This window comes from Pleurodeles waltl, chromosome 9 (assembly GCF_031143425.1).
Source record: "Pleurodeles waltl isolate 20211129_DDA chromosome 9, aPleWal1.hap1.20221129, whole genome shotgun sequence".
NCBI classification, from domain to species: domain Eukaryota; kingdom Metazoa; phylum Chordata; class Amphibia; order Caudata; family Salamandridae; genus Pleurodeles; species Pleurodeles waltl.
In genome coordinates, this window is record NC_090448.1 from 917,609,062 (window position 1) to 917,633,506 (window position 24,445).

Consider the following 24,445-nt stretch of genomic DNA (forward strand, 5'->3'; position numbering starts at 1 on the left):
AGGTTCTTCCACCAGCTCAACCAGCTGTAAGTAATACACTGCTCCTGCCCCCTCAACACCGATCCCAAGCTCAGCAGCCCCTTTTGAAGGGTCGTTCAGCCACTGTGGAGCACCAGTAATGAACTGCTGGGCTTTGGGTGATGGTCGGCACCGACCACCATCTTCGTACGCAACGCACAGCCCCAGGTTGGCACCAAAGAAACAATCAGTCAACTGCTTCAGGACCGCACACTCCTGCCTCAAAGCTGAGCTGACCTGACATTCGGAGGTGACAACTTTAGCAATGAAATCGGCATAGGAGCAGAGACTTTTGGTGCCCACCAAAAGACTGGACACAACTCGGGGTCTCCGTTAGTTTCAGGAGGAGATCAATGCCCAGCAGAAGCACTTGATGATACATCCCCACATAGGATGGGTACTCACCTGCCCTCCTTCAAGGAAACCCGCCTCCACCAAGCAGCGTACAAAAGTGGGCAAGGCTGCAAGCCCTTTGCCTGTCACTCTTCCTCCATAAACTCATCCTGCACCACATCACTCACCCTCCCCACCCACTTCTCTAGGCGACCCTGTTACCTATACATCTCAGGAGTCACCTCATTGACAATTGGGGGAACCTCAATAATATAATAGCTATAATGCTAACCAGCCAGGGGACACAGATCCGACCTGTACCATGCCTGTCCTTCTCCTGATGACTCCACCTCCTACCATGAACTTATTGGTAGGGCTGCTTACTTCCACAAGGTGGATCTCCATACTGATCCTTTAGAGGAGGACTTTCTTTTCGAGACCATGTCCTCCACTCACCGCTCAGTACCTCCCCATGCTTAATGGCATGCACTCTCACCCTGGACATTTTTCGCGACCCTGGCCGCTCCAGTGTCATTACATCTAGAGTGACCAAAAATACAAAGCTTCTTCTCAACACTCTAGTGGTCACTGCTGCCCGTAAGATGCCTAACTCTGACTGTTTTTAATGTGCCTCCACCAGATGAAGAGAACAAAGAAATATATGCTACAGGTAAGGGGGTTGCTGCACAACCTGGCAACTACTGGCAGATTGCTAAGTTCATTGGGCCACTCTTTAGGTATGACCGTGCCCATTGTGATAAAATGGAGGATCTCCTCCAACATTTTCCAGAGAAGCTCAGGAAAGGGTGTTATGAGGGAAAGCAGATTTCCAACACCACCATCTGCTGCACACTAGATGCTGCAGACACTGCTGCAACGGGGTGCCTACTCCAGTGACCTGCACAGGCATACCTGGCTCTGTATCTCCAGCTGCAAGCCAGAAGTCCAGCAAAGTTTGTTCATCCTGCCATTTGATGGCAACATCTGTTTGGACCGCAGGTTGACCAGACGTTGGAAAAAATACAGAAAGATGTGAAGATGGCAAAAGCAATATTTGCCCTTTTTACCTACCCCTCTTTGCTTCTTATGCAGCACACCCTACTGTGGTGGGCCGAGGCCACCTCCTTAGAGGCGTCTACTGTGCGTGAGTGGCCACACACCCAACAATCTTCTCCCAAAGGCTACTTAACAGGGTCCTACAGCAGCAACAATTCAAAAGGCAGAGGCAAAGATGGCTCCCCCAAAGGAGCTAACACCACAGAATCCTCACTTGCCTCGCCTCCCCCCAATCACACATTTGTGGGGGAAGGACCGGACCTACAAAGGTTTTTTCCATTTGGCAGAATTTCACTTCAGACCAGTGGGTGCTGGATATTATCCAAAATGGTTATTGTTTGTTTGAAGCTCTCTTCCGTGCCTGTGACCATTCCACCTTGCAAACACAAACTCTCTCCCCAGAACATCAAAGGCTACCCAGGAAAGAGATCCAAGCACGCCTTCTCAAAGGGGCCTTAGAAACTGTCCCTTACCATCTGCAGGGCACAGGATTATACTCCGTACTTTCTCATTCCCCAAATGACCTTTCTCTTTGACGAATTCCAGATGTCAGGCCCCTAAACAAATACATTCTTTCTGAGCACTTCCATATGGTTACTCTTTAAGCTGTCATCCCGCTGCTACATCAAAGTGATTTCATGGTCGCTCCCAACCTGAAGGACGTTTATTTCCACATATCAATCTGGATTACTGGCTCGTTAAGAGTGCCACCCTTCAAAACTGTCGCAAACACACACTGTTAACATTTAAGCCTCCTTCACCAACTAGGGGTTACCATCAAGGCTAAAAAAAAATCCCACCTCCAACCCTTCCCCAGGGGCAATCCTCAAATCAGATGTTGGCGTGGATTATCCAAATATTGCCTGGATACAGTCCTTTCAGTCACTAATTCCTATCTTTCAACCACACCACCAAGTCATGATCAGGACAGTTATGCGTTCCTCAGCATGATAGCCTCCTGTATTGCCAGGGTACCCCATACCAGGTTACACATGCGTCTGTTGCACAAGTGCTTGGCGTAGCAGTGGTGCCCAAGAGGAGGGTCATTGCAACTAAATAACATTGATAAGCTAACCCACTTATTGCTCTCTGCAATGGTGGCACGCCAATAACCTGTTGCTGGAGTGGCCCTTTCTTAACCCATTTCCACAGAGGACCATTACAAGGAGCACCTATCTTATGGGATGGGGTGCACACTTGCAGGATCTGGCTGTCCAAGGCCAATGGGAACCCAGGCAATGGGATCTCCACATCAATTACCCAAAACTAATAGCTGCTCACCTTGCGTTGAAAGCTTTGCTTCCTCACTGAATTGGCAAAGTAGTCTTCAAGACCGACCATATGACAGCCATGTATCACCTTCAAAAGCAAGATGGCACCAGATCTCCCCAGCTCCGAGAATTTCGTGGTGTGCTCTTACACAAGATCCATCTGCTGGCAGGGTACCTTCTGGGAGTGAAGGAGGGCTTTGCTGACCTCCTCAGCAGAATGAGGCAACAAGTCCACAAGTGGGAACTGCACCAGCAAGTCCCATTGCAGGGGTGACCTTTTTGCGAACCAGTTACGCAGAGGACCATTACAGTGAGCGCCTCCATTAAGGGATGGGGTGCACACTTGCAGGATCTGACTGTCCAAGGCCAGTAGGAACCCAGACAACAAGATTTCCACATAAGTTACCTGAAACTACTACAGGATAGCCATCTCTTTTTTGGTAGGACTGCTTTACATTCAATGCACAGCATGTGCATCTAAACCCACACTTGGCCAGGGCAGAAATAGTTATTTATCCGATAAGAATCTGTTCATGGCATAAAGTGCTGTATATTCACATGCTCCCACGCTCTTCACCAGATGCCTGTGGCTGTTGCAGTCATCTTTCTGTCTCACTTTCTTTGCATAGACATCTCTTTATATAACACTTTGACATTCCACCCATACCTGCCGTGCGATAAGACAGTCTAACAATGGAGTTGATGACCATGCACAGTACCTCGTCACTCAAAATACTGCTTTGAAGTAAAACAATTTGCACACATCTGTGCCCAACAGTAGATGGCAGGAGTATGCACTACATGTGGTTATATAACACTACATGCCACAAACAGATGCTTACTGGGTAAGTAACAGTTTCCTTCTCCTACTCTCAAAATGGCTGCATTTGTAATCCTGAACTCAGTGGGAAGAAGGAAAAGTGAAGGGCGATTCAGAAATTTTAGTTCATTTCTCACATGTACTCTTTGCTCCCTGAAATCCAAACAAATATCTTGAGGCCATATTTGAAGCTCAAAATTACTAGACTACTACTCTAAACGTATCTACTTTTGGCTGTAGATGTGCCTCTGGATTGGATAGTGCACTGTATTCAGGTAGATTTTGGCTGCCTAGGCCTACAGAATTGTGTGCATATGAATGCTGAGTTTTCAATTCCTCGCGATGTTTCTTTACATGTGGTACATCTGCGCTGTTGGAAGTCTCATTTTGATTGTTTTCTGACTAAAGTATATCAAGTAAAAACCTTGTGATCCTCTGCATTCGTACTGAAGATACTGGCTTATTTACATGTGCTTTGCTATATGGAGTGAAATATGATGGTAGGAAATATATGCCTTATGTCAGAAAACTAGATTTATAATATGCGCTTCTTCATATCATTTTATTTCTATGGCATTCGTTTGTTTTCAGATACCGCTTTATGGTAATGGACCGATTTGGAAAAGATCTACAAAAGATATATGAAGAGAGTGGGAAAGTGTTTCCACAATCTGTTGTTTTGCAGTTAGGTTTGAGGCTGGTAAGGCCTTTCCCCTCTTTGTTCTTAAAGGTTTGTGAATAAAAATGTATTTTTATTCTATCTAAGGCTTGTTTGTTTTGACAGCTTGATATCCTGGAGTATATCCATGAACATGAGTATGTACATGGAGACATCAAGGCTTCAAATCTTCTCTTGCATTATAAGAATCCTGATCAGGTATGTATATTTGGATTTTTATTGGGCTTGAAATGGGCTGTATTTGTCTCTAGCTTTCCTTTACAATCAAAATAGTTAGACAATGGTAAGGATATTGTTAGATTACCTGTGTTTCTTTAAAAGATGATTACCTTCTACAATCGAATCTACTTCTTTCTCCTTCATGGAATTGTCATCAGTATTCCTAAAAGCGGACTGCCTCCACCTGCGCACAGGGTCCCGGATACTCTCAAAATCCTTTATAACTTAATAGAATTGCAGTGTAATATAAGCTGTATCTTTTTAAAAGAGACAATGCAAGAAATGGTGGGAAATGGGTGTCATTGTCCTAAAAAGAACAGCAACAGTATAATAGTGACTTAATTTTATTTTTTAGCACTTGTTGCATTTGTTTCTCTTTGCTGCGTTTCTTTAACTTTAAAACAATGATTTATGTCTATTAAGATTAGAGAATGACTGCTCTTTCTTGACGTGCTATTACATCCACCAGTAAAGCCTTTTTGACACGTCGTTTTTATGTTTTGGGAAATTCAATAGTTTATCTTTATTAATTTCTCCACTCACTTCAATTATTGGAGAGATATTGTGTTTTAAAATGTACGTTTTTAGGAGCGGTTTCTCTCCGAGGAAACATGGCTGCTATTGCCTGAATTAAACTTAAATGGCTGCTACATGCGTTGTTTAAATGTTGGGATATTTAGTATTTCCAAGGGTCCATATAGATTAAATCCCAGAACGGAAGGACGATTTTGGAGTTGTGGTGGGGAGAAATTTGATGAATGTTTATTGAAGTTTTATAACAGGAGTTAGCATTGTTGACACCATATGTAATATCATATTTTATATTAAATGATGTAGGTGTATTTGGTTGATTATGGCTTAGCCTACCGATACTGTCCTGGAGGAGTGCACAAGGAATACAAAGAAGACCCCAAGAGGTGTCACGATGGTACCATTGAATATACCAGCATTGATGCACACAAGGGTGTAGGTATGGAATCTAAACCCATTATACATTTTACTGAGGTCTAAAGACAAGTGTAAAATATTAGCTGTTTGTCAGTCCTGTTCTTGCCCTGGTAAAACTGCTCTATCTTGACACTTTATCTCTGCTCAAATGCCAGTTGTTAATTTTCTATAAGGTAGAACAGTTTAGTGCATAATAACGTAAGACAGTTTAGGGTATGTAACATGCCTCAGGCTATGTATCTTTTTATGTCTTAATGGGATTCATTTTACCAGTAGTAGTTTACCTTGTCAAAATTCTTAATTTTTTTTTTTTGTTGTAATTCTAAAGTTTTAGTGCAGATTTTATTAATTACTTTGGATGTTTTTTTACATTTTTGGACTTTACTTTCTAGGCTTAAGTGCTTTTTTATAGAGGCAACATACAAAGGTGTGAAAATTGAATTTTGTTTTAAATTAATCCACACACGGCATAATAACGTCCAGAAGAATTTTTTCATTCTTTATATTTTTTATTCTTCATACAAAAAGCGCAGCCAACGAATTTCACCCAAAGCAAGCTTCATGTAAAAACACAAGTATAAGCCATACAATAAATCCTCCATATTTAAAAGAACAACTACGTACAATATGTCACTACCTAGCTACCAGTATTTGTTTAGGTTCAAGTCCTATCTGTTTTGTTTTTGTTTTTAAATTGAATTATCAGCGTGTCCGTTTTGGGTGCATTTAATTTGAAAACTAACTTCCAGTGCAGTAGCAGGTTCTAGGTACATGTATCCAGTGCTTAATTTGTAAATAAAAAGGTGCTGGTGCGGAAAGCACTCCTCTTAAACACGCGGCTGCTGCAATTAAATGTGGAAACAATAAATACTGAGGCAGCGTAATCCTGAAGCCATCTCTGGCCTCTTCTCATTTAAAGCCACTCCCTGCCCCTTCAGCTCACTCTTGCAGCTGTCTGTTTTTTCCCATTGTGCCGCTTTTTCATTTTTCTCTTCCTCCGTCTTTCCCGTATGTGTCTTTTGCTCGCAGTAAATGCTTGGGGCAAAAAAAAAAAAAACTACGCGCCGGCCCTCAAAAATAAGTGCCGGTGCTAGGCACCGGACACAACAAGCACAAATTAAGCACTGCTTGTACCATGTACAACTGTGGTTCTTAGCCTTTTGCATTCTGTAGACATCCACGTAATCATTACTGGGTTCTGGGGACCCCAAATTAATCATGATTGGAATCTCCCCCCCTCCTCCCCTCCCCTCACCCCGTCTACTGAGAACGACTGCTTAACTGTACTGAAATCACTGGCAGGCGGGTTGTTTAGCCTTTCTCATTTGTTATCTTAAAGACTATTTTTTTTTTAGAATCAAATATGAAAGACACCCCGACTAAATTGCTCATTTCATGCAAATGTACTTGGCTTCATTGTGGGAAATCATGCTTTCGAACCCTTATTTTTTGCCTAGCTTGCATTTTGGTAGCCTCGTTGCAAGTAGTGTAGTCCCCAGAGTTTCAATTAACACCATTCAGACTGGATGAAATAGGCATGAGAATGTACACCAACAAGTACTTTAACATTGATTGCTAGAATAAATTCATTACACTAATTTCGTGAGGGCATAGGCACATTTTCGAATCTGAGAAGTAACGTTGTTGCACATGACTCCCTCAGGTTGCTGGCTTTTCACCCCCAACCTTATCTCATTAGAATTGCTTGATAAACAATTGACTAGTGATGTAAACTACGGAGTTTAGATTTGTCTTTGCTAGGTCTGAAATACATTCCTAATAAGTACAAGCAGCGGTGCAAGCCTTTTTTTTGTGTCTGTTAATTTATATAAAAACTAATTTTCTTGGTGCTGGCCACTACTTTTTGTTTAACTTGCGTCTTTATTTCAGCTCCTTCACGTCGTGGTGATCTGGAAATACTTGGGTACTGTATGGTTCAATGGCTCTGTGGTCAGTTGCCTTGGGAAGACAACCTGAACGATCCAAATTATGTACGGGACTGTAAAATAAGGTGGGACTTTTTTTTTAACCATTTTTCTTTTTTAAGATGGTGTGAGGGTGCTGGCGTGTGGACCCATTTGAAATGCTATGTGCTGAATGAATGTAAAGAATTTATAATTTAAGGCTTTTGAAGTTTGGGAAGTCCACATCGGAAAAATGCTTGCATATTTTACCACCTATCCTAGGAATCAACTTAATACTTAATAGTGCTTCATGGCATATATATGATAATTCATACCTAAATTCACGTGATCAAGGACATCCATTACCTGAGCGATGCAGACATGCTTTTGAGGTATATTTATATGTTTTTTGTTTGTCTGCTTGTTGCTCCTAGACTCGCATTAACTGTGTGAATACTTCATTTCTGATTCAACATTCTTTAATAATTCTTAAATTGTTTGATAAACATTCCATTATCTGTAAAACATTACACTAAGAGGATTGTATGGTGAAGATACCAGTCTCGTCTCTAAAAAATAATTGAAGGAAAGACAACTGTATGGCATCACATGGTCATACTTTATCACTCTCATATCCGTGCGTGAGCTCAGTCTCACACTGTTACCCTTTGTGGCAATTCCATTCTGCTTTTTGAACTACTGTTTTCATCATTATTCCCCTTATGTGCTCTTCCCCCCCCCCCAACCCCTGCATATGGGATACCTTCCCACCTCTGGAACTGAGTGGTATATACAAATTCTCCTTCACTTTGTATGGGAGCTGTGAATTCACTCTTTTTTCAAATGCAGCCTGGGGTGTTCTCTGTTTTCCTGCATTAACCTCTATAGCTGCCTTCCTGACAACTTTTCTTTTAGCTTTTTGTTGTTGCAAAAACTTCACTCTCTGCGTGTGTGTGTGTGTGCTTTCCACCAGCTCAACTTTATTTTCTCTACCCACTTAACAATAAAACGTCTCGTACATTTGCTTGCACCATGTTTGTCTGCTCTTACGTAATAACTGTAATAGTCCTTTCTCCCTGTCTCTCAAGCCCATCACAATACCCTCTTTCAGCTTCCAAATAAGTTTCTCCACCATCCCCTTCATTTTGCAACAGTAAAGAGCAGATTGGTTTTGCTTTACTGCCCTTCTTCTCAAAATACGCATCTCTCTTGACCCCAGCTGCAGCCCATTGTCTGTTTTTAGGCTATTCGTTTCCTTCAGAATACTTCATCCAGAAAATTCAGCACACTTCTTGTTGCTACTTCTTCTATGTTGTTGCTCTATGGCCACTAAGAAAAATGTGCTTGTAGCTCTACAGCATATTTAGGGTGTTCTGCATTACCAAGAAATTGCTGTCTCTTAGAGCCCCATTGCAAGCCTTTCATGGTCTTCGTGGAATTGCTCACTCTCATACATCTCGCTATGTTCTATCACTTCCGACTCTCCCTCTCTACTCTTCAATCGTCCAGATCCCCACCCCCAGTCCACAGTAGTCCCGTCTACCACGCAGCTTGGTTTTTGTCATTCCGAGGTGGCCACAATGCACCTCTACTATCAACATTTCTAACTGTTTCAGTAGGATTACTCTTGCCTCTCAGAATCTTTCCCTCATTTGTCCATAATTGGTCATCCAAATGTTCTTCTTTTTTTTTTCTTTCTTTTGGCCATCTGTTCTTTTCCCCTCTGTTCTCTGAACTCAGTATATTGTCCCAATGCCTCCAAGGGCTCTTTCAAAATTTATCTTTTTTTTGTTTTGTTTTTGAAACACAGTGTACGGAACACACATTACTCTTCTTTTTCTCTTTGGTTTCCTCCTACGGCTAACCTACATAAGCAATCAGTAACTTTATTCCTTGATCCTGGGATATACGTTTACATGTGTGGGTTCTTGCAATTGGTAAACCCGCCTTCAAATCTTCATTAACACTGATCTAAACCATTAACTTCAAAAGCTTTTCCCAAAGAAACATCCTGAGTTTCTTTCACCCTTGGGCCTGTTTTTCGGTCATCTTAGCTCTGGACTGTTTGGAATTTCGATTGTCAGCGCAGTGATGGTACCTTTGTACTCCCCCACTGCTCTATCCACCTTCTATAATCCAAGTGAGGCAGGTGAGTGAGTGCCTACAATGAATGCCCTATTTTAGCCATAATGTGATGTCTTGCTGGCCCAATTTCGATAACACCTGTGGGGCTTATGACTGAATGCTCCACAATACCCATCTATCAGTGCTTTATTTTTTTTAATGATTTTTCTTGGTTTTCAAAACGTGTAATTATTGGTATACGTCCAGCTGTGTTATTACTCATGAGGGTTAACATTACATGTGTACATTGCACAGGAAAATCATGCAGTATCAAGTAGCATGGCTGAATAGTTCTGGTCAGCGCTTTCTTGTATTCCAGCACTCCCCAGAAGCAGCTCGCATTGTTCTTCTCTGTGTGCGCAATGATCCTGAAATATCGTAATGGTTCAGCATGTTGTACATTGCGAGTGATATTCATTAACATTTATCGGGCAATTTATCCACTTTTGAACATTAAGATCCACTTCAGATTCAGAACTTCATTTGTGTTACCAACCCTGTACACTCCGAGGTTTCCTAGGCTTCCAATTCTGTCCATAATAAGAATTATGAGTTTACAGTTTCAGCTTCTTCTGATCATATAAAGGTCGTCCGAGCAGCAGCCCAGTTTATCTGCTGTTTTGCTGGCACTAGGTGCCTGCCCTCTTTGTCTTTGATATTTGACTCAAGCGCCTGGCATTGAGCTTCCCCCCTTTCCATCTACAGTGAGGGGAACCTCCAAGTGATCTCCATTGCATTGCAATTGTCCTTTTAGCTAGGACGAGGGTTAGATTGAGGCGCTTTATTGGTACTCCTGCAGATCTTGGGCTAGGGTATAAACATAATAAGCATATTTTCACATTCAGGAGTTTAGTGCAGTAAAAGGTTTGCTCCAGCTCACCTGTCACTGCTTGCCAGAATAGGGCTATTTGAGGGTAAGTCCAGGTCATAAGCAAAAAATCAACATTACATACCTTACGTCTTAGGCACGCTTTATCTGTCCCATGAATCCTGTTTAATTTGTGTCGTGTGAGGTAGGGCATATGTACATAGTTTGAGTGTAGCGGAATTTGGTGTTTCAGGTCATTTTGTGTACGTTCCAGAATCCTATAACACTCCTTTTCTCATATTTTGTGGCCTATTCCATCCTCCCACCTTCGCCAAAGTTGTGTTAAATATGATTTGGTCATATGTAAAGCTGACTTGTAAAGCCAGGAGACTAATTTGCAACCATGCCTGAAGGTAATGAGGGCCTGCAGTACTTTGTGTGTTGGTGGTTCCTTGCAGCCTGCGTCCCTTAATGCCTGCTGGGCATCCATCAGTGCAGCATATACCAGGAACTGAGTGTTTGGCAGACTCCCTCTGTGGCGAGTTTGTTTGAGGAGTTTCTGTCAGGAGTGCAATACAATAGTGGGGGGGATCTAGGGAGAGGCGTGCCTCCAGCAAGAGGACCAACAGAGACTCCTCTTGCAGTCTCAGGCCATCGCTTTCCAGCTCCTCTGTGTGGCAATCTGACAACCAGCAGACCAGCTACTGAACTTGGGCTGCTACGTGGTATAATTCAAAGTCCAGAGCTCCCAGATTACCCTTCCCTGTCCTGAGCTGCATAACCCTCAGGGAAACTCTACGTCTATCCCATAATACGTCATTCCCTAGCATATCCAAGGCCCGGAACCAGGCGGGATCCAGATGGGAAGATTCTCAATAAGTAGAGCACTTGTTGCAACACAGTCTTCTTTGTGAACGCTATACTTGCCATATCAGGAAGTTGCAGTGTGTGCCAAAATTCATCAATGCTCTTCAGGGAATGTAGCAGCTGACATTATCCTCATGAATTTACTCCAGTATTGGAACTTTCATAGATTCACATGCTTTAATCCTTCCCCGTCCTTGAGCTTGGGAGTCCCCGGTCGATGGGACCATCATCGGCGGTATCTCCATCGATGGCCCACGCCTCAACAACATGGACTGTCGTCACAATGTCTGTCGACGGCAGCTACTTCTGAATCCTCGTCGACAGTTTGGTCATCCTCGTCGATGGTGTACCCCATTTCCTCACCATTACTGCAGTCTTCGTCAATGATCCTCCTATCAACGCTTCCGTTGAGGGAACTCTTGTCGGCACCTCCACCGACGACAGCCTCGTCGACGCTCCCACCGTCGACGACTCTTATGTCACTCTCGTCAACGATGCCTATGTCAACTATCACTTTGTCGATACTGTTGACAAAATCTCACCTCTCGTCAATGATCAAGATAACAGCAAAGAGACCGATTCCATCTACCTTAGCTGTGTTCTCGTCAACTGAGCAGGTTAGTCGAAGAAAAGCAAAAAACCATCACTTGACCCCCCTCAATTACATCTCCTAGTAAGGTGTCAAGCCTGCTACCTTTGCATCTGTTGGATGGAGATGACTCACTGGAGTATGGCCTCTATGGAGTGGCCAGCAGTCCCTCTCAAGAACGGGTCATATGTCAGGAGTATTTGGATGATGATGACTCTTACTGTGACCTGCAATATTACGTAGAGCAACAGGGCTGGTAGGTCTCCCTCCTGGCTTGGTTTCGGACTTGCAAGCAATGTTGGCGGATTATAGGGAGCGTTTTCCACCAATGCCTACATCGGTGTATCAGCCGACGATTTCCGCTATACCACCAACCCCTCAGCAGTTTCAACAACCGTAGGTTATAACTTCTCCTGGGCCTCAAGCTTCTACTCAATCTATACCTGCGCAGGGGCAATCCTCTTTGGATGAAGATGATGAGGAAGGATAGATCCATACACTGAATGATGAATGGGATGACTATCATTCAGCACCTGCCTCTCCTGCGACACCTATTGTGTAATCTCCTTCGGAGGATATTGGTGGCTTTTATAACCTACTAGAAAGAGCAGTCACTTGATTTGATCTCCCAATGCCTGCGACTCAGCAGGATTGTTTCCTGTACAATTTCAAGGAACCTCCCAGAAAAACTGTTAGGGCAAGCCCAGTAATTGACCATGTTTGTAGCCAAGGTTTGAAAATAATGCAGAACCCTGCAACGGTACCTGCAGTGCTACCAAGGTTAGACAAAAAACTAAGTCCACAGATGATTCTCCTGCTTGCCCTACAGGCCACCCGAAACTGGACTCTGTCATCTCCCAGGCAGCGCAATGGCGTTCCAGGAATCCTTCTACACCGTTAACCACACAGTCAGATAAAGTGGGGATATGCCTAGGCAACGTTGTAAAGTGTTTTTCCTCAATGTCTACCATTGCGGTAGGGGCTGCCAGTTCTCTAGCGCTCGTTGGCAGACACGACAGACCGCTCTGGTCAGACATGTCTCACTGTTTGGAAGAACTCTTGGAGGGTTCCACAAAAAAGGTGCTCATGGAGGGACAACATTAGTCGGCGGAAATCATCGACTGTGCACTTGACATCACCACCATGGATTTTAGGTTGCTTGCTGGATCGGCTGTTTTAAGACGTCAGTGGTGGCTCAAAGCCACTAATTTTCTATTCGAAGTTCAGCCAAAATTTTTAGATCTTCCCTACGACGGAAAGGCACTCTTTGGCAAGCATGTCGATGACAAGCTTCAGGCTATAAAGTCAGACACTGAGACAGCCAGATAGTTAGGCACTCTGCAGTATAGGAAAGTGCCTTTTCATGGAGCCAGAGGCAGAGGACAATCTTCATTTCGTGGAGGATATCAGCACTAGATTTCTATCTTAATCCACCATTTTCCACACTTCTAGACCCCAGTATCATCAGAGACAGCCACGCCAGCAGCTGACACCAGACCCTATCACAAAGGCAAGCCTGGACGACAGTCTAAAGAAACTGCCCGTATACAATGGCTACCTCCAGCCGGTTCTTTCCCCCTACAGTCTTTCAGAGTATTAAAACATCATATTCAGCGCTGGCGGCAAATAACCAAAGACAAATGGGTGCTAGATGTAATTCCATTTGGACACCTCTTAGAGTTCATTCAGATTCCCCCATTAACGTCTCCACCCCAGGTTCGACAAAGATTTCTTCGTCTGCTCAGCTTAGAAGTGGAAACCATGTTGAGCAAAGGAGCCATAGAAGTTCTACCATATTCCCAGAAAGGGAAAGGTTTCTACTCCTGCTTTTTTCTCATTAAACATAATCTCACTTATGGAGGCCAATCCTAGACTTGCAGGAGCTTCACAAATACCTCAATAAGCAAACATTCTGGATGGTCACCCTACAAGATGTCCTACAACTTCTAAACAGAGCAGGCTATATGTGGACCTTCAAGAAGCGTACTTCCATATTCGCATTCACCCACTACACAGGAAGTTCCTAAGATTTGTGGTGAACGGCAGACACTTCCAATTCAAGGTCTTTCCCTTTGTACTACGATCAGTACCACAAATCTTCACCAAATGTTTGGCTCCAGTCACAGCCTACCTGAGAAGAAAAAAGCACCAGATTTTTCCTTATCTAGATGACTGGCTAGTGAAAGCTCCCGACGTCCAGTCAGCGTGCAAGTCCGTCAAGACAAGCCTATGCCTTTTCGAGGACTTGGGCCTCACTCTCAACCGGGAATAATCACTACTCCATCCTTTGACTCGGTTAGCCTTCCTAGGGGCTATATTGGACACACAACAAACCAAAGCCTACCCAACAATGGACAGGCAGAACAAGTTAATCTCCCTAGCAAAGCAAATCCAAAGAGAAGTTTCTTTCAGTTTGTCAGTACAAATCCTTACTAGAGATGATGTCATTTTGTATAAACCTCATTCCCCACTTTTGACTTCACATTTGTCCAATTCAAGAGAAATTGGGCAAACAATGGAAGCAAGCACAAGGATCCTTCAAGGACACGATTCGTATCACACCACTCATGATAACTGCTCTCGATTGGTGGACAGTTCCTGAAAACATTTCATGAGGTCTGCACTTCTTACAACAGAACCCTCCACTGACCATAACAATGGACGTGTCACTGACTGTATGGGGTGCATGCCTGCCGGACCTTAGGGGGAGCGGCAAATGGCCACCCTCTCACCATCTTTCACATCAACCTTCTCGAGCTGAGACCAGTGTATTATGCTTTACAAGCCTTCCCAAGAATTTGAGGATCGACAGTACCTGTCAGGAAGAACAATACCACCACGATGCACTATATCAACAAGCAAGGAGGTATGCGTTCCCACCTGCTATCGCGAAGTGCAGACCATTGGGAGTTGGTGTGTTCAACACTCAGTGCACATAACAGCAAAGCATGTCCCAGGCCTGCAAAATACCATTGCTGATGCGTTGAGCAGGTTGACCTCTCCTCACGAGTGGGAGTTAGACCAGCGGACACTGGATAGAATATTCGACCAGTTGGGAAAACCCAATCTGGATCTGTGCGCAACTTCCCAGAACGCCAAATGCCTATATTACGCAAGTTGGCATCACCAACAAGGATCGTGGGGGGATGCATTTTCAGTCGCATGGTCAGGAATTTATACATACTCCTTTCCTTCAGTTCCTATCCTCAAAAGTATCACATCACCCTTGGTACACAGTTACTTCTACTATCCTCATGTCTACCCATCAGAATGAAATGAATTCCGGAGCTGCTCACCATCAACCAGGGACAAGTAAGACACCCAGATCCCAAGTCTCTGAGCTTATCGGCATGACTCCTTAATTCAACGAATTCGGCCGCTTAAACATACCAAGTGATTGCAAGGACATACTATGTAAAGCACGGGTAGATAGCACAAATAAAACGTACCGCCTGAAGTGGAAGCGATTTTGTTTGTGGTGTGAAGCCATGAATATACACCCTCTCTCCTCCGCCCGAGAAAGATTTTTACCATACTTCTTGCAGCTATCACGCTCAGGGTTTGCCCATGCGTCCATCAGAGTCCATCTGGCGGCTATTTCTCGAAATAGAAGAATACCAGGCAAACCACCTTTATGTTCGCTAAAGCTAATAAAGCAATTCTTTAAAGGTCTCTTCAGATCCTTTCCTCCGGTGAAAGTCCCACCTCCAGCATGGCAACTTAACATTGTCCTCGGCCAGCTTATGAAGGAGCCCTTTGAACCCATTCACAGGGCTGACATCAAGTACCTCACATGGAAGGTGGCTTTCCTTCTTGCCCTTCGTTCTGCACAACGGATAAGCAAAATCCAAGCTTTCACAATAAAGGAGCCTTTCTTGCAATTTAAAAACAATAGTTATTCTGCGCACCAGTCCTAAATTCATCCTAAGGTGCCTTCAAATTTTCATATTAATGAGCCAGTAGTACAGAAGTCATTCTTCCCAAACTGCTGCGGAAAGAACCCTTCATTCACTTGATCTTAAAAGATGCATAAAATTTTATTTAGACAGAACTAAGTCCTTTATAAAAAACTAACCAGCTATTCGTAGCCTTCAGTAGCTCTATAAAAGGGCACCCTGCAACTAAACAGCCTATTGCTCAATGGATTGAGGACCCAATCATTTTCTGCCATCAGAGGGCGGGTAGACCATTGAACACGAGTGTGCGAGCACATTTCACCAGAGCAATCTCCGCATCCTGTGCACTGTTCCCAGGTGTATCAATACAGGACATCTGTCGTGCTGCAACATGGAAGACAGCACATACTTTCACACGGCACTACTCTCTGGAAACAAAGTCGCTTCAAGAGGCAGCTGTTGGACAAGCAGTCCTTAGAAAGCTATTCCAATGAAGGTGAGCCATTTTTTCTTCCCTTCATCCGCTTGTTTTGAATTAAGTCACTTTTTCTATAGAAGTAATAACTTTATGGTCTCCAGACTCTAAACCGCAAGGAAAAGATTCTGAGAATTTTGTCATGCTCTTTCACATAGATAATACTATGTTGATGTTACTTACTGCTTACTATTCTGGTTCAAGTATGTGAATCTATGAAAGTTCCAATACTGGAGTAAGAAATAAGTTACTTACCTGTAACTGTAGTTCTCCAGTATTGGACACTTTCATAGATTCTCATGCGACCCACCCACCTCCTCTGGGGAGCTCACATTCATTCTCTCAGTAGTATCTATATTACAGCACTAGTGCTTGGAAAATCTGAGGGAAGATAGCTCCTCACAGGAGGGTTCTAGAGGGTGGTGTGATGTCATTGGTTGACATAAGAGTTTGGTCCTTTTTTTTTTTACTAAACGACTGCGCTAAGTTTCTAATTTTAAGGCCTGATGCACTTAATCTTTGTATGCACTTGAGGATAGCTTCTGTATTACACCAGGGACTCCAATCTCGACGACGGGGAAGGATTCAAGCATGTGAATCTATGAAAGTGTCCAATACTTGAGAACTACAGTTACAAGTAAATAACTTATTTCATCTTTGCCCTGGTGATAGACTTTAACTCCCAAGTATTGGAGCACATGTGGCTCCTATTTAGGGCCCTGTATGTTTCTTTATGATGGGATTGTTTGAAGGACTCAAACTGGGAAGTGATCGGTCTTCTCCCAGCTTGTGCATAGGCCGGTCACTTCTCCCAGCAGATGTAGCTTCTCGATGTTCCAGGTCATCTGCCTATTATGTAATGGAATTCCTTTCCCCTGGCCTTCACTCCACTGATATTTGTGAAAGATTTGATGGCCAGCACAAACAGGTGGTGGAATAGTGGGCACCCTACTGGGTTCCTGTTCATATCTCAGTTATCCAATATGTTTTGTCCCACCATGACTCTGGCACGTGTCCCGGCATAAAAAAGTTTAATCCATTTGTCTCTACCTGTATCCAGGTTCATACAGCACATCACTGTTGCATATCGTGCCATTGCATGGCGTCAGAGGCCTTATGGTAATCTATGGAGAGTACCATAGCCTCCTCAAAGCCATCCCTTGGGGTTCAGAGAATACCCTTTTTATTCACCCTTGCACAGAATGCACACATGCAACCCTTCCCTCTTACCACAGATCCTTAATATCACCCATCTAGGAAAGACCCTTTCTGATCATTAATCCTTAGACCTCACTTTATCATGAGGCTGCATACCCACCTCTTTTCCTACCTGTGGATTCAACCACAGATCCTAGAAGACGCAGTGTTCAGAGAAACAATACCTGCCAGCATTGTCAATTTCTTTGTGAGGAATACCAACACCGCTTCCTCACCCGTGGTGGAATGGGAAGCCTTCAAAGTTATAGTTAGAGTGGTGGCCATTAACATGGTGGTTGGGGTGCATAAAACGGTCTTTCATGACCTTACACTGGTTGAGACTACCTTGGATCCCTTAAAGGCCAATGGCAAAAATGAGGACATAGCCCTGCAACTACAAGAAGCCAGAATTGCTTTTGCTAATCTTCTAGAATGGCTGTGCCTTATTGACAACAGAGCTTATGTACATAAAATTCACACAAACGCTGACAAATCCAGTACACTGCTGGCGTGCATGATAAGACGGCCACTGAAACCTATTTCTATCCATTCCATACGCATGCCCAACACAACACCTTGGTTACCCAAATCAATATTAACTCTCCACTTCATGATATTTATGCTGTCATGTATACTGCTCCCCACCCACCGGCAGACCCAGCTGATATTTGATCTTTTCTGAAACAATCAGCCCTGCTGAGGGTGGTGGTGGAAAGGGAAGCATTGAACCCCCCTATCACCACAGGTGAGATCCCCAGTGCCCTCTCAGAGCTCATCCTTAATGAAACACTGGGCTGAAATGGCCTCCCAGTTGAATTTCACACTACCTTTGTGACCCGCTTAGTGCCCCAATAGGAAAAACTATATATTGCCTCCCTGGGTGAAGGAAAATTGTCTTCCTTTACCAAACACGCTCTAGTAACTTTGTCATTGAAACCAAACAAGCCTCCAGACGATATGTCCTCCTGCAGACCATTCTCGATACTGAACACAAAATTTTGAGCAGGGTGCAGGCACGCCAGCTGCTTCTCAAACTGGAACACCCAGTGGATTTATTCTAAGACACAACACCTCACGCCACATACGCCGTGTGTCTCAGGTGATGGATACAGCCCATACTCAATGGCCTGTTGCCTCCCTTTAACTCTCCGGTAGGCTTTTGACACATTCAGCTGGGATTTCATGTTTGCTCCCCTAAAATATTTTGTTCTCTCGTAGGGGATTTCCATGTATAGTCATAAGCACTGAATAGTTCCGCGCGCCTGCGGGGACCCCGGAGCACTGATGTGAAGTATATTCTTAAGTGCCAACACCAGCCGTTTGAAGAAAAGGTCTGTCAAAAAACACTTAAGAATAACATTGTGCAGCCTATGTGAACAGCTACACAGGCCAAATTGTTGAAAAGAAAATCAATAGTAGTGTAAATTCATGTTCAAACACCTATTTATTCTAGAAATGTAATAACAAATACATTCTCATACTTTATTTACACCTCTGATGAGAATAAAAACAATGCAGGGCAGTGTAGCCCATAGGCTGCCATTATACAGAATGTAAATAGAGCTGTGCCTTTAAGAAAGCAAAGTCTTCCTGTATCCCATCATGCACAGCAACAGGCAGTTGCCTCAGTTCTTTTTTCCGGCTCCTGCTGACAGGACCCTGAAGCATTGAGCTCTACCTCACAAAGCTTTTTGTGACAGAAATTCATTGAAATATCTTCTGAATTTCATTTTCACTCAACGTTTTTACCTTTGAGTGATCATTTTCTACTGATTTCTGTTAAATTCTGACAGAATTTTGAGGTTTTTCTAGTTAGAAATGCCTTCACTTTTTGATAAATGTCCTTCTTGTGGCAGAAAGAAGGCTAAAACAGATCCACATAGGGTCTGTATAATTTGTCTTCCATCCAGCCACAAACCGGAGTCGTGTGACATTTGTAAAACCTTCTCTAGAAGAACCCTTCGTGATAGAGAGAAGATCCGACTTCAGGCGAGAGAGGACAGGAGAAAAAGTGGCCATTCCACTACAGAGCGAGGAGAAGGTCAGACTTCTACCAGGGCTCAACCTGTTTCCTCCATGACTCCTTCCAGACCTGCTGAAAAACGACATAGATCTCCGACGACGTCGAGAGCGTCGACGTCGAAGCAGGGAACGGCGGCAACATGTTCGCCGTCGGAGTGCTTCGCCGGCGAGAAAAAGACATCGTTAGCCGTCGACAGCTATTTCGCCGTCGAGGCGGCGAAGACACCCGACGTCGAGAGGATCTGGGTTGCCGTCGACACGGCGAACACAGTCCACGCCAAGGAGATCCGAGTCGGGCTCGCCGTCGACACGGCGAGGGAGATCGCCGTCGAGAGAGAGTGTTCGCCGTCGGAGGCGTTCACCGTCACTGCACCGACATCGAGGTTCGTCGTCGAGAGGTTCTCAGTGGCGAGACGAGTCGACGTCTAGAGGCCGTCACCGCAGTTCGACGTCGAGGAGTGCTTCGACGTCGAAGACCATCTAAGAGGCCTAGAAGGGTTTATACAACCTCGGAATCCTCGGCCTCGCTTATCCTACTTTCAGCATCGCCACAGCTCTCGCAAAGGCAGTCGCCGTTACCACAGACGCCGGTAACACCTACGGCTCCTCTTCCGGCGCCTCCTCCAGAGCCTGTTCCGAGGACTCCAACGCGATCTGCAGGGCGTTCTGGTTATTCCTCGAGGCGTACATCTACCTCTAGGCACCGTCGTCAGGAATCACATCATGGACATTCTTCATCGTTCACACGGGACTACTCTCCAACCTTATCGGACTCACCGTCCCCAAGAGTGTCCCCCATAGATGATGTCAACACATTTCAGGAGGTCTTAGTGAGAGGGGCAACCAAGCTGAATATCCCGCTAGCAGCTCCGGCCCCATCGACATCAGTGATCTTTGAGACCTTGCATCAAAAGACATCTTCACGACCTTTACTTCCACTGGTTCCGGGTCTTATTGAGCCAGCAATGGACATTTTTCTCACGCCGGCTACAACAAAGTCTGCTCCTTCCAGACTCATTAAAAAGTACCGTCCACCAGAGCAAGATCCTCTATTCTTGAGGTCTGACCCAGTACCAGACTCGGTAGTTATAGTGGCAGCGAAGAAATCGCATTCAACGTCACCGTCTTCCTCTGCTCCTCCAGACAAAGAGAGCAGAAAGATCGATGCTGCAGGAAGAAAAGTATGCTCGACGGCATCCATCACCATGAAAGCAGCCAGTGCCACTGCTTTATTAGGGAGATATGATCGATCCCTCTGGGACTCTATACTGCAGTTCGCGGAGCATCTCCCTAGGGACAAAAGGGAAGATTTCCTAGAGGTCGTGAGCGAGGGAGCTATGGTTTCTAACCAGATTATAAGTGCTGCGGCGGATTCTTCAACACTATCCGCACATAACTATGCTCATGGTATAGCGCTCAGGAGACATGCATGGCTGCGGCTTACATCGCTTAAACCCGAAGCACAGCAGAGGATACAGAACCTGCCTTTCTCAGGCTCCACTTTGTTCGGCTCTCATGCCGATGACGAGATGGCCAGAATGAAGTCGGAGCTGGATACCCTGAAAGCGGTAGGCATGGAGCGACCTAAAGAACAGCAAAAAGGATTCCGCCCATATCAAAGAAGACTGTTCACCCACAGGTATCAGACTCCACATTGGACGTCTTCACGCCCTCAGCAACAGCAGCAGCATCAGAGGGGCTTCTCCAGAAGGTCGACAAGGGGTCGTTCAACACCTCAGACCCAGACACCTCGACAGGTGCCCGCGTCTAAGCCCTGAATCTTTGCTTCCCCCTCCTCCGTTACCCACTCCGGTAGGGGGAAGTATCTCAAATCATCTGGACGAGTGGCTACGCATCACATCAGACGCCTGGGTTTTGAATATTGTGAGACATGGTTACGTTCTCAGATTCACCAGTCCTCCACCATCTGTTCCACCCAAAACAATCAACCGACACCTCGAAGCTCTTCAGTTAGAAGTCACCATCCTATTGCAAAAAAGAGCCATAGAACCCGTCCCGATCAGCCAGCAAGGGAAGGGGATTTATTTGAGGTATTTCCTTGTGCCAAAAAAAGACAAGCAAGAGTTTCGTCCCATTTTAGACCTAAGGACAGCAAACAAGTGGATTCGCAAAGAGAAATTCAGGATGCTATCCTTGCACCAAATTTACCCGCATCTTCGTCAGGGCGACTGGCTCTGTGCGGTAGACCTTTGCGACGCTTATTTTCATATTCCGGTGGCCAAGAAACATCGAAAATTCTTAAGGTTCACCGTCGGAAAACATCATTACCAATTTGCGGTTCTGCCCTTAGGCCTAAAATCAGCGCCGAGGACCTTTTCCAAATGCATGGCGGTGGTAGCCGCCCATTTGAGGAAGCATCGAATTTTTGTCTACCCCTATCTAGACGATTGGCTCATAAAGGCCTCCAGTTATCTAGAGACGCAACAACATTTCAAATGGACTCTACAGCTGTTACAGAAACTCGGTCTTCAAGTAAATCTCCTTAAATCCACAGCAACACCGGTTTAGAGGTTGCATTACTTAGGAGCCATTATAGATACAAATCTAGGAAAGGTGTTTCCTTCGGAGGAATGACGATTATCGATTCTCCAAAAGTGCAAACAACTGCAAAAGGCTCCACAGACCACTGCAAGAGTAATAGCTTCCCTACTGGGCTCGATGGCGTCTTGTATCCATCTCGTTCCCAATGCTCGCCTCCATATGAGACCATTACAGGAAAACCTGGAGTATCAATGGAGTCAACTAATGAACGAATGGGAGAACAAAGTCCTCCTTTCTCCCCACGCCTTACAGTCCCTCAAGTGGTGGTGTCTACCCGACAATCTCTTGGTGGGGATTCCGTTCCAACGACAGCCTCCAGCTCAAACCATCGTAACAGATGCGTCACTGCTCGGATGGGGAGCGCACATGGGACATCTTCGAGTCCAAGGCAAGTGGTCACAGAAAGAGAGTCTCTATCACATCAACCTGCTGGAACTTCGAGCGGTCCACCTTGCGCTCAAAGCTTTCCTTCCCTCTCTGAGAGCGGGAACTCTCCTTCTTCAGACTGACAACGTGGCCACCATGTACTATGTAAACAAACAAGGAGGCACCAGGTCCAGGATTTTATCCAGGGAGGCTCAGACAATCTGGCATTGGCTTCTAGCCAGGAACATGTCGCTAGTAGCAACTCACCTGCCGGGCATCCAGAATGTGCAAGCGGATGCTCTCAGCCGAGTAATGGACGAGAACCACGAGTGGGTTCTACACGACGACGTCGTTCATTCCATTTTCGCACTATGGGGTTCCCCCTCTATAGACCTGTTCGCAACCCCAGAAAACAAAAAATGCCAAAACTTCGCCTCCAGATATTACCATCCAGGGACACTGGGGAATGCCCTGTGGATAAGCTGGTCAGGAGCATTTCTTTACGCCTTTCCACCGCTTCCCCTGATTCCGGCGGTCCTCCAGAAGTTATCCAATGCTCAGTCCAAAATGATCCTGATTGCTCCGGAATGGCCACGACAATGGTGGTTCCCAGACCTTCTTCACCGGTCACTCAAACCACACATCAGGCTCCCTTATCGTCCGGACCTGCTCACGAAGTTCGGAGGGCAGATATCTCATCCCAACCTCTAATCACTGAGTTTGGCAGCATGGCTCCTGAGCTAGTGCAATATGGACACTTGAACTTACCTCAGGACTGTATGGAAATCCTGAGAGAAGCTAAGCGCCCTTCCACACGATCCACTTATGCAAGCAAGTGGAAGAGATTTTGTGTGTGGTGTTTAGACAACAACATTGACCCGATATCCTGTGGAGAAGAGTCTATTCTGCCATACCTCCTAACATTGGCAAAATCGGGCTTACAATTATCATCAATAAAGGTACATTTGGCGGCTCTAACAGCATACAGGAAGAGCCCATCACAACCTTCCTTTTTTCGAATCCCAATTATTAAAGACTTCCTGGAGGGTTTAAAAAAGGTTTTTCCCCCCATTAGAAGGCTGTCTCCTCCATGGGAATTGAATGTTGTCCTATCGCGCCTGATGCTACCTCCATTCGAGCCAATACATAAGGCATCGCTTCAACATCTCACATGGACAACTGCTTTTCTGGTGGCAATCACTTCAGCGCGTAGGGTCAGTGAAATCCAAGCCCTTTGCTCTCAGGAACCCTACACAGTTTTTCATTCTGCGAAAGTGGTAATGAGAACTCATCCAAAATTTTTACCGAAAGTCGTCTCCGATTTTCATGTGAATCAAACCATTTCACTTCCAACTTTCTTTCAAAATCCAGCTACTCCTGCTGAGAGAACGCTGCACTCTCTGGATGTAAAGAGGGTTTTGAAATTTTACTTGGACAGGACAAAATGCTTACGTAAATCACAACAGCTTTTTGTTAACTATGGCCCACTTAGAACAGGGTTGGGCACGTCTAAGCAATCACTATCCAGGTGGATTGTTTCATGTATAATGTTATGTTATCAGTTAGCGAACAAGTCCCTCGGTGGTAGGCCAAAAGCCCACTCTACTAGAGGGAAGGCAGCTACTACAGCCTTAATGAGAAATATACCTTTGGCAGAAATATGCAAGGCTGCCACTTGGAAGTCTGTCCATACCTTTACTCAGCATTACTGCCTTGATACAGACGCTAGGGCGGATGCACAGGTTGGACAGGCCTTGCTTAAGAACTTATTTGCATAACTTTAGTGTTTTGGCACTATTTTTTTCTGTCTGCTCCACCGCGGTTATGGGGATGGGCTTGCTACTCTATTCAGTGCTTATGACTATACATGGAAATCCCCTACGAGAGAAGGAATGGTTTCTTACCTGTAACTCCAGTTCTCTCGTAGGGGTATTTCCATGATAGTCATAAGCAACCCTCCCTCCTCCCCGGTGGAGTTCACATAGAAAAAGTTGCCATAAATATGGTTGATGTTGATACTCCAACAAAGCTTGTTCCAGGTTAAAAGCCTTCAAAAAGAACTGAGGCAACTGCCTGTTGCTGTGCATGATGGGATACAGGAAGACTTTGCTTTCTTAAAGGCACAGCTCTATTTACATTCTGTATAATGGCAGCCTATGGGCTACACTGCCCTGCATTGTTTTTATTCTCATCAGAGGTGTAAATAAAGTATGAGAATGTATTTGTTATTACATTTCTAGAATAAATAGGTGTTTGAACATGAATTTACACTACTATTGATTTTCTTTTCA

At 44.7% G+C, this 24,445-nt stretch overlaps 1 protein-coding gene across 6 annotated transcripts in view; it reads left to right on the top strand.

Moving 5' to 3' along the window:
- The window catches only part of VRK1 (VRK serine/threonine kinase 1), a 224,657-nt gene that overhangs the window by 73,039 nt on the left and 127,173 nt on the right, over positions 1–24,445 (top strand). For all 6 annotated transcript variants that reach the window (XM_069208279.1, XM_069208280.1, XM_069208275.1 and 3 more), the window contains 4 exons: positions 4,090–4,198; positions 4,283–4,375; positions 5,234–5,366; positions 7,235–7,355. In XM_069208279.1, coding sequence (XP_069064380.1) covers positions 4,090–4,198; positions 4,283–4,375; positions 5,234–5,366; positions 7,235–7,355 — 456 coding nt within the window. The remainder of the gene's footprint in view (positions 1–4,089; positions 4,199–4,282; positions 4,376–5,233; positions 5,367–7,234; positions 7,356–24,445) is intronic.